Raw genomic sequence first — 16,916 nt, 5'->3', positions numbered from 1 at the left:
TCAGCCCATAATTACATTTCCCTCCAACGATGTGCTTCTCTTCCGTGACCTTTCCTGAATCACGTACACAGACCCACGCCACTTTACACGCTTGCACATTCAAGCGTGCAAGAGTACAAAGCCATTCATGAATACCTGCCTGTGTCCACTCAAGGCCCTTTGCAGTAATCACAGAGGTGTCTGCCCGACCTCTCTCAGGTTAATGCAGGAGAGAGCAGCTCTTCCCATCAGCCAGTGGGGTTCTGGTGACAAAGAGATTCTTCATATGACCCTCTCTAGAGCTCTTTATGTCTCTTACAGTCTCCACGGAGCACACAGGTGCAGGAGAGGCCAGCCACTTTGAGAGAGATTTCTTTTAAATACTGTTCTCATTTCTTCATGATGTTGCAGAGATCAAATACTAGTCAAATTCTAATCAGTTGTTTATACAGTAAAACAAGTTGATCTATCTATTGCTCTGTTAGAAAATGTATTCTGAGTATTTTTGATTACTTTTAGATTACCTTACTCATAAGAAAATACTTTCCATTCTTTGTTATCCACCTCAAGAATTGTACTGAACATTACCTTACACCAAGCTTTCCCAAACTGGGGTTCGAGAGGTGATGAAAAGCTAATAATTAAATCATAAAAATGTCAAATTAAACTAGTTGTGTGCCCGTTCCATTTTCTGTAAAATTCTAGTAACCTGATTAGTGGCTGGTGTGTGCGGTTCCATAAAACTGGAAGACTTTCCAAATGTACTGTATGAGCAGTAGGTTTTTTTAGAAAGGAAAATATAAGAGAAAAAAAAAACTGTTTACTGCCGTTGTGTAAACATGTAATCATGTAATCTGTAAAAAAAAAAAAAAAAAGTAACTGTAATCTGATTATGGGCAATTTAATATGTAATGTAATCAAATTACAAGTACTTAATTTTTGGAATCTGATTATGATAACCAGATTACATGTTATCAGTTGCTACCCAGCACCGAACCTTCACGGTACGGACGTCACAATTCGTTTCATGCAGTCAGATGATGAACAGGAAAGAGCAGAAGAAGAGACGATCTACGCACCAACGTAAAACAAGAACGGCGAGTTCAGATGGCACACTTGCTTGTTTTAAATCAGCAGTGTGGGAAAGTTTTGGGTTTTAGAGATGCACTGGTCAACCGGCTATAAATCGGAACCGGTTTTTAATTTTATTTTGGCTGTTCCAGACTATTCCAGAATTGCACACAAACTGCGTTGCAATCATTTCTCAAAACGTAAAGTGTGTACCGAATGTGGCACTCCTAAAATAAATAAATAAATATATATATATATATATATATATATGCATGTATATTTGCTGTTTTAATGCTTACTGCGTATCCACATTTTGTTGTATGGAGCTGCTAAACCACTTGAAAATCTAATTCCGTCTCTCCCGACAGACTGTATATTATCAACTTGCAGAACGCATGAACACCAGCTGATAAATGTGTGTGTGTTTGAAAGGGCTTGCTTGAAGGAAAAGAAAATGATTAGCATCAAATGTGCTTGCTGATTGTACTCAAAATTTGTTTGAAAGAAAGAAAAAAAAAAGAAAATGTTTTTTTTTTTTTTTTGGATATTGCTTTTAGCCAAAACAAACAATTCCATCTTTGTCATTATGTTTGAGTACTGCCGTAACAGAGAGCAGTGTGGGGAAAGATCATTATGTAAGCTGTATGTAGCCTACAAAATAAGGTTTCTTGGCCTTTTCTTTGCCCACTATCATTAAACCTTGAACTCCTGAAAATCCCAAAGCAGTCGCTTTGAATCTGGTGACCTGTTTCTGTTGGAGTGCAGTGCCTGCTTGAGCCTTGCTATTGTTAATTAGTTTTGCTGAAGTAGGTATCGCTATTAGACCACTACTGCTTCTGCTAGGGAATTTTAACAAACCCCTAACATTAATAAACTTCAAAATGTATCTCGACCCACATTGTTTGTGCTACGGAAATGAATTATAAATTACACCTCCAATCTTGCAACTATATAAGGTGTGCTGTTACTTCTGTAAGCAGCCAGACTTATGATTTTCACTTGGCAGATGGAACAACAGGCAAGATATACCATAGATTGAACTTAGGGGTGTGCGATATGTATCTTCTGCAGTGCACGCGTTACGTGAAGTCTAGACTAATGCGCGTGCGCATTAACAGTGCGTTCTTTCACTGCATGATTCAGTCTATTACAATACACTTAGAATGATCACAAATTCAAGACATGGGGCAGAAAATGTATATTATACCACTTCATATAGTTAATCAATTTCACACGAAGAGTGCTGTTTCTTTCTTCGAAAATGACCATGATTACAAATGTGATATTGATTTTTTACAACAGTTCAATAAACAAGAAGTTAATTAAGAGACTTACGTTTTAGACACCATATTGCCTGTTTTTCCTCTATTTCACCAACAAAAATAATTCCAAACATAGCCACAGCGCAGTTTTGCGTCTCTGAGCAACATGACGGAGTTTCGTTCCTGAATGAATCAACCGGTAAATGATTCGGTTCAATCGCAATGACTCACTTATAAACAGTGACTTGCTGCCACCTGCTGGCGGTTTTAATTTCACATTTAAAGTATCTTTTTATTATTTAAATAATTTCAAATATCGGTATTCAACGTTTTAATGTTTAATATATCAAAACATTATTTATGCATTTGTAACTGCAGGTTAAATGCATTCATGTCCTGCATTAAACAGTGTGTAAAAATATCTAAATGCTACTTTAGATGCAGCTTCCATGTTTCCTCTGCATCGAAAAGATGAATTTTGTTGATACTGATTTCATTTGCTTGGTAACAGCCCAAATGTCTTATTATTCTAATCCACTGATTAAATGTAAGAAATTGACTCAAAACATAATGCACATTTTTAGAAAAAAAAAGGCTTTATAAAGGTAAAAATGCCCATAAAAGGTCAAAATCAATTTAAACGTATTGAAAAAGATTAATTTCTATCACTGCTGTGAACTGAACACCACACAGAATATGAAGAATATCAAAATCTTTAGGAGTCAGTTTAGGATACCAGCACAATAACATACTCAGCAAAATATCGTCTAATTACCGTTATCGATAAAATCCCAGAAAATATCAAGATATTATTTTGTTTGTCAATATCGCACAGCCCTACTTGAACTGTTGGAGAAACCAGAGATTAGATTTAAAGATCAGAAAATTATAGAGACTGGGAGTGTGCTCTTTTGACCTGACACCACCTAGCAATGGCCTAGCAACTACCCAGAACATCCTAGCAGCTACCTACAACATCCAAGCAATACCTGACAAGCAGTGCTAGACAGATTACATGTAATCTGGAGTATGTAATCAGAGTCCAAAAATCAAGTACTTGTAATTAGGTTATATTACATTTTAAAGTGCTCATAATTTTTTATAGATTGCATGATTACATATTATTTGCACAATGGAAGTAAATTATTCATAATGACTCACCCTAATTCTTTTTTTCTCTTAAATTTTCCTTTCTAAAAGTTCCTACTGCTTATATACTTTTGGAAAGTCTTCCAGTTTTCTGGAACTGCACACACCAGCCACTAGTCAGGTTACTATAATTACACAGAAAATGGAAAGGCCACACAGTTAGTTTAATTTTACATTTTATAATTTAATTATTAGCTTTTCACCACCTCACAAACCCCAGTTTGGGAAACCTTGGTGTAATGTAATGTTTAATGCACTTCTTGATGTCGATAACAAAGAACGAAAAGTATTTTCATACGAGTTAGGTCAAAAGTCATCAAAAAGTACTCAGAATACCTTACCATATGTGTAATCCAACAGATTATTACTAAGTAAATTTTATGTTATGTAATTTGTGATCAGTAATGGACTACAATTTGTAAGTAATCAGTCCAGCACTGCTAACAACCACCTTGAACACCAATGACCTAGCCCTATTCACAATTTTATTCTTCTGTATACCATGTGCCTCCAGTTTTCACTTCCAGAATACTTTTTTTTTTTTTTCTGAATTAATTTTCTACTTCTTTTGAACATAATTGTATATCACTTTTTAGCAGGCTATAAGCAGGGATTATGTTTGAATTCATCTTGATTGTGATCTCTTTCCAGTCGTGCGGATGCATAGATTTGTATTTTGCATACTGAATGCACACGTGCTGAATTAAATCCAGTCTTAGGCTGCGATTTGAAGCCTGTGCTAGTGTTTGCGGTGCACTGCATTGGGTTAGCGCTCACTAAAGCTCACAGGAGATAAACCTTGCCTCTGATAGACGTGTTTGGTAGTGTATTAAACCTGTGAGCTAACGTCGTGCTGCTGGTCTTTCCCGTGATGTTACCACTGTCTTCACAGGCCTGAGGTCAGGACTGGCTCACCTCAGGAATACTACGCAAGTATGCGCACTGACAGCTATCGCAGGAGAACAGGAGTGCCTGGCCTTTGAATCCAACCACACAAAGATGTGTATTATCCATTTTTGTGCCTAATTTTCTTTATCCAAGGGCAACACTGAGGCGTGCAAAAAAAAAAGAAGACAGCTGCAGTCAAATAAGCCCTTTGAAGAAATACATCAAAAGAACAAATCATCTCGCCGTGTGAGGGATGACAACAGCAGAGGGTGGGACACTGGGTTTGGAGGTCATCTCTGGAGGTTCAGCTTCATTTTTTTGGTACTCTTCCAGTTTTTGCTATTGATGCATTACAGCAAATATGGCGAAAAACACGAATGCTTGAGAATGCTAATGGGTAGTTTTCTCCAGGCTTTGTAGACCTTATTCTGGTTTGAGTACAAGTTAAGCTCAGCATTTGTGACATAATATTTATTATGGACAAAAATGAATAATAATTTTTAAATTTTTTTATTAAATCGGCATTAAACTGTGTGGCAATGAAAGGAAATGTAGCCAATCTGTAAACGTTAAAATACTTAGCGTTTTAACTGCACAGCAACAAAATTACGTAAAATTAAGTACACTCTAAAAAATGCTGGGTAAAATATGGACAAACCCAGCATTTGGGTTACTGCCCAGAAGGTTGAGTTAAACATTTAACCTAACTGTTGGATGAAAACAACCCAGCATGTGTTCTGTTCAATATTTACCCAGCACTGGGTTGTATTTAATCCAGCATTTTTTAGAGTGTAGCTACAGATACTTTTCCAAATTGTGATTAACAAGGAAAGAAAACATGTTGGTAGAGACTTGGTTTAGTTCATTGGTTGTTGATTGGATCGAAGCTAATTTGAATGTGAGCTCGAGGAGAGCACCAGAGAGAAGTGTTGTTTCGTTTGAAGATCAAGTTCTATCATGACAACTTTCGGTTGATTCTCAGATTTTAGCATGGTAATGGATATGACAATGTTAATGTATTTGGTCTTGGCAGAGGAGATCTGGTACGCTGCTAAATTGCTGCTGTTGGAGATTATTGCTGCTGCTGCTGCCGTTACAGTGCTGTGAGTATTTAAGACATACTGCTGCTGCACAAGTAACATATATAATAACCCGTTGCAGATCTATGCAGGTGGAGCTGGGGAAGATGGAGGGTTTCAGAGTAACTCTGAAAGTGCGCTGCGAAATGCTCTAGTGCAGAGGTCCCCAACCACCGGGTCGCGACCCACTACCGGGCCGTGGAAGAATTCCTACCGGGTCGCGAGAAAGTTCTGGGGAAAATGTGTATAGATATGACGCTCTGTTATTTATTGTGCGTAAATGATTTTTCTAATTACTCTTTATTTTCGTTGTATGCGATTGATATACAGTAGCAATTTGGCGATGGTTAAATTAGTAAATAAAAGATTGCTCTGATCTGTCATAGGGCTTAAACGGATCGCAGTTGATCCGTGATATACGGACCAGGTCCATACCCCACCGTTCGGCATGTGATTCACAGATTAATTTGCCAATTTACACGTTCAATCTATTTAAAACCATAAGAAGAAACGAAACAGAACTCAATTTGTTACTTGCGCGCTGTACTCGCACACACCCGAAGCGCGCACAAGCGTACGTGTTTCAGACAGTGCGGCATACCGAATTGATTCCTCTTTCATGTATTCATGTAATTTTAAACCATGAAGGTGAGCCAATGGATATCACACAAGCAACGTGCAAACTTTGCGCAATAGTTATGCCGGTGAACGTCTTAACTTTAGTCATACAGAAAGTGAAAGTAAAAAAAACTGACGGAGTTTTCTAACGCTGCATTAACAGCGCATATTCTCAGAGACAAGAGACGACTCTACTTGTGCTGATAACAGTATAAATGAATAGAGCTGTTTTAAAGACCCTATCCACAACAACAACATCAACCCCCCACCCCCCGGTCCCCAAGATTTTTTTTAAACCGTAACCGGTCCGCGGTGTAAAAAAGGTTGGGGACCCCTGCTCTAGTGGATGCTAACCAGCCATTTAAACGTAAAGCAGCAAGCTTATTGGCTGCGTATGCAACATGAACCAATCAGCTTGTGCCAACTATTTTAACACTGTGAATATCATCAGTTTGCATTAACGACTCATCAGCCTGCGCCATCTAGAGTTTCATAACAGAACTTGGTATTTATGACATTGCTCCCATTCACTTCTGTTGTAAATGCCTCACTGTAACCTCAATTTTGGCTGGGTTTTTTTTGGTGCTATTGTGCCACCAAATACTTTTGATAGTGGTTTACTTGTGTTAAATCCATAATATTCAGAGGAAATGAGAGCAACACTACCCGCAGCTCTTCTCAAGCCTCCTTAACACATACGCATGCTCATACATACACATACATCTTCTGTCACGCTGGAGAGGGCGCCCGGGGCTCGCGGTGCAGGGCGGGTTGTGCCAAGCCGATCCTGTCAGGATCACATTGCGGCCGTTGACAGCTCCCTGCACGCATTACGCATTAATACATCCAGCACTAACACATTATCATAGCACTGTCTGAAAGGCGGATCAGTGGAAGCTTCCTCGCTTTCTCGACTTCCTCTCACACTGTTTATGCCTTATTAGTATAGGTCCTATTATTTCCTACTTTTCTTCCTGTCCTAACCTCTTCAGAGCTGGAGGAGAGCGGTTAATTGGCTGCGAGAGACATTTCCAGTTCATCAATAGGTAACTATAGACTCCCACTCTTTCCTCAGGATACTGTATTTCTGTTCTTGAAAATGAGGAAAACGCTCATCTACGGTTGCAACCCCAATGGTTCGTAGCCTCTCGGCTTTCAACGCCAGTCACATTCTAACAGGCAATTTGCCTGCTTGTCTCAGCCTGAGAGAGCAGCTTATCTGTGCTAACACAGCGGAGAGCCACGTACGCACCTTATACCGGAGCGGCCTTTTGCATTTTAATCAGCACATCCTTTTCCTCAACGCTCATCAACTCTCGGCGACAATAGGTGGAAAAGCGCCGACTGTTATTTAATGGGTTCGCAGAGGCAATTCTGCGTACTGTCACAAAACAAACAGAGCGCCACTGAGAAGGAAGCTGTTTATGCGGATCGTCGGACTCTTCTCAATGTGTACTTCATGACAGACACATCAGAACTGATTTAAAGAACCGCTTTACATCAGACTGATGAAATCAGATGTCTTAGAGGCAGGCTTTTGGGGATGAGGCCAATCTGTTGAAGCAGAAGTAATGAGTCAGAGCTCTGCTGCCATTAGTTATGACTGTGAGGATGAGGAAAGTACCGGAATGCGTCAGCCTGTCTCAAAGGCCATCATAGACTGAACAGACTTGTTTATCATTTTAGGGAAAAAATAAAACTGCATAGGCGAGAGAGGGGTCACAATTTGCAACATGTTAGGGATGAATCATATGGCAATAAATAAATGATTTTCTAATTTTATTTTTATTTTTAAAATAAAATATTGCACTCAAATATTATTAAAGAAAATATAAATAATTTTTATTTATAATAGTAGTTTTTATCATTAAAAATGTGTGTCACTTTTCACATGTACATCTTTCAATTAAGTTGGGCTTTTTCTACACATATGGTAACATGACAAAGATCCACTAGTCCAGTGGTTCTCAACAAGTAAGGGCCTAATAAGTCTTAAATTATTCAAATAGTATTATATTAATGGTCACACTTTATTTTAAGGTCCAATTCTCTCTATTAGTAAACCATTAATAACAACTTTTGCTTCAGTAAACTCCTTATTTGCTGGTTATTAATAGTTAGTAAGGTAGTTGTTAAGTTTAGGTATTGGGTAGGATTAAGGATGTAGAATATGGTCATGCAGAATATGTGCTTTATAAGTACTAATAAATAACCAATATGTTAATAATAGGCATGCTAATAAGCAACTAGTTAATAGTGAGAATTGGTGCCTATACTAAAGTGTTACCATATTAGTATAATTGTAATTAAACTGTAATTAAGTTGTAATTAACACTAAACATAGAGATCTACAGCATTTAACTGCCATTGTATGTTTGAGTTTATTTATTTGTATTAGTGCTGTCAAACAATTAATCGCGATTAATCGCATCCGAAATAAAAGTTTTTGTTTACATAATATATGTGTGTGTACTGTATATATTTATTATGTATATATAAAGACTAGAGATGTTCCGATACCCTTTTTCCCTTCCCGATACCGATTCCGATACCTAGGCTCAGGGTATCGGCCGATACCGAGTACTGATCCGATACCCGGGTGTGTATCTGGTTATACAGTTGTATGTACTACTAGCCCTGTATGAATTGATCCAATTATTTTAGGGTGTGCTTCACCATAGATAGATAGATAGATAGATAGATAGATAGATAGATAGATAGATAGATAGATAGATAGATAGATAGATAGATAGATAGATAGATAGATAGTCTGGCGAGTAATTTTAACTGAATTTAAGACCGGTGGTGGTGCTTTTTTGGTCATTCAATGTTTCTGTAAAAATGGGGAAAAACTGTCAATAATACTGATAAAATAATAATCATACTATGAATTCTACTAAGAACAATATAAAACGCACTAAGGATTAACGAGCTGCTGGATTCATGAATATTAATCACGTTGTCTGCATTGGCTCGAACGGATTTGCTGAAATCAAAACAGGGACGATAATAGGTGAACGCCAGCCAATGAGATTGTCGTTTGCGCATTAGCTCCGCCTACTCCCGGAGAACCCGGCAGTTAAGCTGAAGAATTCCAAAGGAACTCCGTTATTTTGACAGAAAAATACAACAAAGAATAACGTTTACATACCATGCAGAATTGACAGGCTACATGTAAGACTCCCTTGCTCCCTCTCCCGCTCTCTCTCTGCGTGTGAGGAAAAAAGCAAAGCGACGGCGAGTCGTGCGCTTCACACTAGAGCTTACGGTACGTCAAATACAGCTGCGCTGCGCAATCATTCAGATGAACTGAAAAATATATCGCTTGACGGAGAGAGAAACTCTGAAGCGCTCAGAGTGTTCAGCGAGTGACAATATATCTGTGCTAAACTTATACATAGCCTACCAGTAAAATCTGATCATTTATTAGCCAGTGGCTAATATTAGACATCATTTAGTCGCCCAGGGTGAAGATTTAGTCGCGTATGCGAGTGATTTAACTTACTGGCAATGTGCTAGCACGTTTGTATTTCTTCTTCTCTGCTCTAAATAGTGGTTGCTTGTGTGGCAACACAGCACAACTTCCTGTCTTTGCATTCTGAGCAGCGAAGAAGAATTGATTTCGATTTGTGGCGTTAAGCAAAGCTAGCGCATAACTATAGGTCTTGTTTAAAAATGGTATCGGATCGGTACATGGGTTCAAGTACTCGCCGATACCGATGGCAGAATTTTTTGTGGTATCGGTGGAATTTCCGATACTAGTATCGGAATCGGAACAACCCTAATAAAGACACACACATACAGTATATATTTTGAAAATATTTACATGTATTTACGTGCATATATTTAGGCCTATATTCATATAAATTATATATAAATATATTAAATATATAAACAACATTTTTCTTAAATATATACATGCATGTGTGTATATTAATACACTGAACAAAATTATAAACGCAACACTTTTGTTTTTGCCCCCATTTTTCATGAGCTGAACTCAAAGATCTAAGACTTTTTCTATGTACACAAAAGGCCTGTTTCTCTCAAATATTGTTCACAAATCTGTCTAAATCTGTGTTAGTGAGCACTTCTCCTTTTCCGAGACGATCCATCCACCTCACAGGTGTGGCATATCAAGATGCTGATTAGACAGCATGATTTTTGCACGGGTGTGCCTTAGCCTGGCCACAATAAAAGGCCACTCTAAAATGTGCAGTTTTATTACACAGCACAATGCCACAGACGTCGCAAGTTTTGAGGGAGCGTGCAGTTGGCATGCTGACTGCAGGAATGTCCACCAGAGCTGTTGCCCGTGAATTGAATGTTCATTTCTCTACCATAAGCTGTCTCCAAAGGCGTTTCAGAGAATTTGGCAGTACATCCAACCGGCCTCACAACCGCAGACCACGTGTAATCACACCAGCCCAGGACCTCCATATCCAGTATCTTCACCTCCAAGATCATCTGAGACCAGCCACCCGGACAGCTGCTGCAACAATCGGTTTGCATAACCAAATAATTTCTGCACAAACTGTCAGAAACTGTCTCAGGGAAGCTCATCTGCATGCTCGTCGTCCTCATAGGGTTCTCGACCTGACTGCAGTTCGTCGTCGTAACCAACTTGAGTGGGCAAATGCTCACATTCGATGGTGTCTGGCACTTTAGAGAGGTGTTCTCTTCACGGATGAATCCCAGATTTCACTGTACAGGGCAGATGGCAGACAGCGTGTATGCTGAGCGGTTTGCTGATGTCAACATTGTGGATCGAGTGGCCCATGGTGGTGGTGGGGTTATGGTATGGGCAGGCGTATGTTATGGACAACGAACACAGGTGCATTTTATTGATGGCATTTTGAATGCACAGAGATACCGTGACGAGATCCTGAGGCCCATTGTTGAGCCATTCATCCACGACCATCACCTCATGTTGCAGCATGATAATGAACGGCCCCATGTTGCAAGGATCTGTACACAATTCCTGGAAGCTGAAAACATACTAGTTCTTGCATGGCCAGCATACTCACCGGACATGTCACCCATTGAGCATGTTTGGGATGCTCTGGATCGGCGTATATGACAGCGTGTTCCAGTTCCTGCCAATATCCAGCAACTTCGCACAGCCATTGAAGAGGAGTGGACCAACATTCCACAGTCCAGAATCAACAACCTGATCAACTCTATGCGAAGGAGATGTGTTGCACTGCGTGAGGCAAATGGTGGTCCACCAGATACTGACTGGTTTTCGGAACACCCCCAGACCCCCCCAATGCAGTAAAACTGCACATTTTAGAGTGGCCTTTTATTGTGGCCAGCCTAAGGCACACCTGTGCAATAATCATACTGTCTAATCAGCATCTTGATATGCCACACCTGTGAGGTGGATGGATCGTCTCGGAAAAGGAGAAGTGCTCACTAACACAGATTTAGACAGATTTGTGAACAATATTTGAGAGAAACAGGCCTTTTGTGTACATAGAAAAAGTCTTAGATCTTTGAGTTCAGCTCATGAATGGGCAAAAACAAAAGTGTTGCTTTTATAATTTCGTTCAGTGTATATACATAATAAATATACACAGTACACACACATATATTATGTAAACAAAAACTTTTTGAAAAACTTTCAAAAAATCTTTCCTTAATTCAGCATCGCTACAAAGTGTAAAACGGTTCATGTATGTGGCTGTTGTCTGCAGTACCAGGGCGAGTGTTAGCACTTCCTCCACACAAACATTCACAATGAGTTTTTTGGAAGTGCGAGTGGTTGGTTAGTTAGCGAGCCCAGGCTGATGAAGTGCGAGGTTCAGACGTGCAAAGACGAGGGAGGCACAGTCATCTTTTTTTAGAGAGAGAGAGGAGGAAAAGAGAATGAACACTCTGATCACACAACACACGAAAGCGCTACTGATCTCATCCTTACCATGCCGCTTGCCAGGTTTATCACATGCGTGCGAGTGGGTTTGTGTGTGCGTGTCATGCTGCAAAAGTGGAGCGTGGTCCTTAGAGACAGGCACAAACCTTTAATTAAACAAGTGGGTTCTCTTAACAGATTTACACAAAGTAAAACCCACAAATGAGAGAGGAGACTGGAGGCTGATATGATGCACGGCAGAGGTGAAAACAGGGACGGAGATAGTGAGAATGAATTAGAGTGTGTGGGGACAGTCGGAAATGAAACTAGGCCTCTCTGAAGTGACACGGTCCGTTCACTCTTCAGCATCTCCTTGTTTGTCAATGCCTCATGAATATGTATCATCTAAATAATAATGATGATAATCAGATGGTTCCTGTGAGTATCGGAAACAGATATGTATTCATTCCAGTTAAATCGCCCTGGTGTATTGCAAATTAAAACTTCCACCTTTCTCATTTATGGGATTAGTTCATCATTTACTCATCCTTATGTCATTCCAAACCTGTATGACTTTTTTTCTAGCATAATCAAACAGGAGAAATTTTGAAGAGTATACTGGTCGTGGTTTTCTATGCAATTACAGTGAGTGGTAACTGAAGATTTTAAGCTTCAAAAAGGACACTAATGAATCCTAAAAAATGGTGTATGGTTCAAGTCTTGTGTGCTATACTCAAAATTCCATGCGATATCTTTCTGATGAACAGACTGGCATTTAAGTTTATAAAAATAAAATAAAAATATTATTATAATAAAAAATATTAGATTAAAAACTTAAAAATTACAAATGCCAAATAACTAAAATAAAATAAGTTCAAGTAGAAGTTAAAACAAAAAATAGAAATAAATTAAAACTAAATACAAAAACAAAAATTAAAAAAACATGACAAAAGAACAGTACTAAAATTAACATGCCAAATGAAAATATTAAAATAAAAGATGTTTTTAAAATATTATTAATTACAATATATAAGTATATAAATAATACTAAAATTATACTGATTCACTGGCAAAATCTGATTCAAATGTGTGATTTGTTCATGCTTATAAATTTCAGTCTATTCATCACACAAACTTATCATATGGCTTCAATAGACTTGCACTTGAAATATAATGCATGAGCCAAATGGACCACTTATGATACTTTGAAGACACTTTTTGTCATTTTGAAACTTGACAGCTCCAATTCACTTTCGCTATATAAAAGAGAGCAGCCAGGATTTAAGATCTGTTTGTGTCAGGTTTGGAACAGCATAAGTAAATGATGACAGAAATTTCATTTTTGTGTAAATCATTTCTTCAACTTCAGTCCTGAGTGGTGGAATGTTTAATAAGAAATAGACAAAGTCTTTTTCAGAAAAAAAAATGTGGCTTTCTTATTTTCAGAGTGAAAAAAGCTGATTAGGTCCCTCCAGCATAGGGACGGGTACGCTGAAGCATAGCAATTGAGAATGTTTTGTGAATGCAAAGCTTGCTTGAAATGGTCCGTGGTGAATTAGAGTGACTTGTTTGTACACCCACCCAGCTGTGACCGAATATTCAAGTCTGGGGCACTGAGCTGTTCTTCAGCCTGGGTTAAGCCACTTCACTCTGCCATCTGTATCGACACGGGGCACGTCTGAGCCGTGTGGAGGTGCTGGGAGACCGTGCCTCATTTTAACCCAATCTTATCTCAGTAATAGGGTTCATGTTTGGAGCTCACCCATGAACTCCCAACTTAAACAGACTTTATAGTGTGAACATGACAAGCAGCCAACCAATTATCCGAACACGACCGATGGGACATCATGTTATTTGTGCTAACATTAATATTAAACTTTGGCACGTAACTCCTCCTGTACCGTGTGTGCTAGATGCATGAATAGGTACGAAGGTACGAGCATACTTTATAAAACTTATAAACCAAGCAACTACATAGCAACACTCTAAGAGCCACTTCATCTGAGATTACGTTGTCAAATGTTATTGAGGCATTTTCTACACTCACGTTCTCTTTTCCTTGTTTTTCAGCCCTGAAGGACCCATGCAGTGAGGTGACCTGTAGCTTTGGCAGCACCTGCATCCAGTCATCCGACGGTCTGTCCGCCAAGTGCATGTGTCCTCTGAGTTGTGAGAACGTCCCCAAGCACGTGGTGTGCGGCAGCGACGGCCTGGACTACCAAAGCGAATGTGAGCTCAACATGAAAGCCTGCGCCACTCAGAAGAACATCCGCGTGCATCACCAAGGCCGCTGCGGTGAGTCTGTGCAGCCCTTAAATAGTCATAAGCATTCCATTTATGTGATTATCACGTGTAGTTCTGTTACCATCTTGCCATTCTTGCATTGCAACTTCCTTCAAACTAAGTGATCACAGGTCGTTTTGGCTGCTTTTAGAATGCAATTGTGGTCAGTGTTGGGGAATGTTACTTTTAAAATGCAAGTGATCCCCTTTCTAAAACAAAACATATGGCAGCTCTATATATATATATATGTGTGTGTGTGTGTGTGTGTGTGTGTATATATATATATATATATATATATATATTTGAAAAAAAAAAATGAAGTTATTGGTTTTTGCAAATTAACTCATTTATTTTTTTTCAGAAATCACGTTTTTTTATTGCGCATTCCAAGTAATATCAATCAAACTGCAGTTGGGTTGTTTTGATTAAGTAATAATAACTTAAACAAATACAGGTAATTTACAAAATTAAAGTTCATTGAAAGTATTTTTTTTTTTTTTACATATTAAAAGTTTGTTTTATAGCAAAAGCAGATAACTCCAACAGTCGTTTTTTGGCAAAAGCAGATAATTCCACATTTCATGTTTTAGAGTTTAAAAAACACCTGTTTAATCTTTGTAATCTCCTCAGATGACAATGTAGATGCCTGACAAAGTTGTTGTTGTTGTGATCATAAACTGTTTGGGTGTGATTACACGCAATACACAGAGCTTTTCCCTCACCATTGGAACGTGCTGCTTTTGCAAGGCTCCGTGAAAACGTTTCAGCTTTTATTTTCCTTTTTCGCCCTGAAGAAGATATCACAGGTTCATCAAGTTCGTCTAACTTATTATCCATCCTCGATCACTTTTAGTCAGCTTTGACGAAACTCCTCTCAGCTAGCACTTCTTTTCAAAGTGAAAGCAGCCTTGTCACCTGACCTGAATACAGCGTGCTGATTCACTAAAATGGACTTATCGGCTTCTGTTCAAAAACAACAAGGGCGCTTGTTGGTTTCTGCAGTAAAACATGAACTCGCAAAGCCTTGAAAGTGGACAATACCGGCTTTTTTGATAAAAAAAATCAGATCACGCTATATGTGGAGAATATTTTTGTTTTTTTAAAGTGGGGTTTATCTTTTTTTGCAAATGAACTCTTCATATATACAGTGGGCAAAATAATTACTTGATCCCCTGCTGATTTTGTCAGTTTGCCTTACTAAAATGTAAATCTTTTTTTAACATTTGTATGCTGCTTTTTTCAGGATTTTTTTTTTGATATTCTGTCTCTATCAGTTAAAGTAAACCTACCATAAAAATGATAAACCTTTCTTTTTTTTTTTTAAGTGGGCAAACTTACAAAATCAGAGGGATCAAATAATTATTTTCCCCACTGTATGTATGTATGTATGTATATATATATATATATATACATACATACACTACCTATTTTATAAATAATTATTAATAATAATAAGAATATAAAATAATATAATGTGTATATATATATGTGTATATGTGTGTGTATGAAATTATATATATATATATATGCATACATACATATAGTAATAAATAATTTTATATTATTATTATTAAGGATTATTATATATTAATTATCACTTATTATTTACATAATGCTAATACCATTATTATTTAAAATAATAATAAAATTAACAAAATAATTTATTTATTTTATATTCTTAGACTGTTTTTATTTATTTATTTTCCATAATTTGAAACAGATAGAAAGCAGAAAAATAACTTTGACATAATGTATTTGTAAAAATATTAAATTAAATTAAATTAAATTTCTTGTTATATCACTTGAAAGAATTCAGAATCAGAAGGCGCTTTACTGCCAGGGAAGGGATTTATCTTGGTAATGAAGCTTCCAGTGTACATACATAAATACAAGAACAAGGACATATATAAAATTAAAGGATCATTTAAAAAAGTATCTGATTATGCAACACATCACTTGTATTGCGTTATTCCTAATGTGATTTTGGATTCTGAATGCTTGTTAAAGAGTATTATGGATGGATTTTGAGTAAAAAATTCAACACATCAATTATTCTGCTGAAAGCTCCCGTCACATCACACTTCTCCATGCTAACTGTCTGGATTTTTGAGCTCTTCTTCTTTGATTAAATCCTGGCTGTTTCATGTTAGTGGGGAGTTTGAGTTATGAGGACAGAGTGTCGTTCATGAAAAGCCCCCTTCCCACCCTGGACTGCCTAATGACATTTCCCTTCCACGCTGCCTGACGAGCTGTCAGATTCTTTTTTCAGCTTATTCCGCCCCTCTCTGACATTTCAGAGTTTTATTTTGATCTCTTTTATTCGTCTGTACTCCGTGATGAAGTCTGGACACATTCACATTTTTAAGAGAAGTCAATAAAGAGCCCCACAGACCAGCATGTTTGGAAAGCCCTGCTTTCTGTCTCCATATATTTGCTTTAGCATACCCTGCACTCTCAGAGGATGATCATTAGAACATTTTCAGTTGTTTCTTTAGTGTTTAACGAAGATCAAACACTCCTCCTTATTTAACCTTGCCATTTTTTACCGAACATACTGTACTCTTGTTAAAAATGTAGGAAGGTTAGATGATCCACAGACTCTATATGCCGAGTCTGCAGTGCAAAAGAATAATTTTCTTAATCTGTATTTTTGTCTTGTTTTTGAGTTAAAAAGATCAAATTACTTGGAGCAAAAATGCATAAAATAGTGAGACTTGTTTTCAGAGAGTTTGTCTT

At 37.8% G+C, this 16,916-nt stretch overlaps 1 protein-coding gene across 8 annotated transcripts in view; it reads left to right on the top strand.

Moving 5' to 3' along the window:
* The window catches only part of agrn (agrin), a 261,211-nt gene that overhangs the window by 154,410 nt on the left and 89,885 nt on the right, over nt 1–16,916 (top strand). For 7 of the 8 annotated variants that reach the window (XM_058764050.1, XM_058764049.1, XM_058764048.1 and 4 more), the window contains one exon: nt 13,968–14,192. In XM_058764050.1, coding sequence (XP_058620033.1) covers nt 13,968–14,192 — 225 coding nt within the window. Of the gene's footprint in view, nt 1–8,523; nt 9,315–13,967; nt 14,193–16,916 lie in introns of those variants that run through there. The other variant, XM_058764054.1, reaches the window with a different exon arrangement.

Source organism: Onychostoma macrolepis, chromosome 23 (genome assembly GCF_012432095.1).
Source record: "Onychostoma macrolepis isolate SWU-2019 chromosome 23, ASM1243209v1, whole genome shotgun sequence".
Lineage (NCBI taxonomy): Eukaryota > Metazoa > Chordata > Actinopteri > Cypriniformes > Cyprinidae > Onychostoma > Onychostoma macrolepis.
The sequence above is the reverse complement of the archived record's forward strand: the minus strand, read 5'-3'. Positions and strand labels throughout refer to the sequence as shown.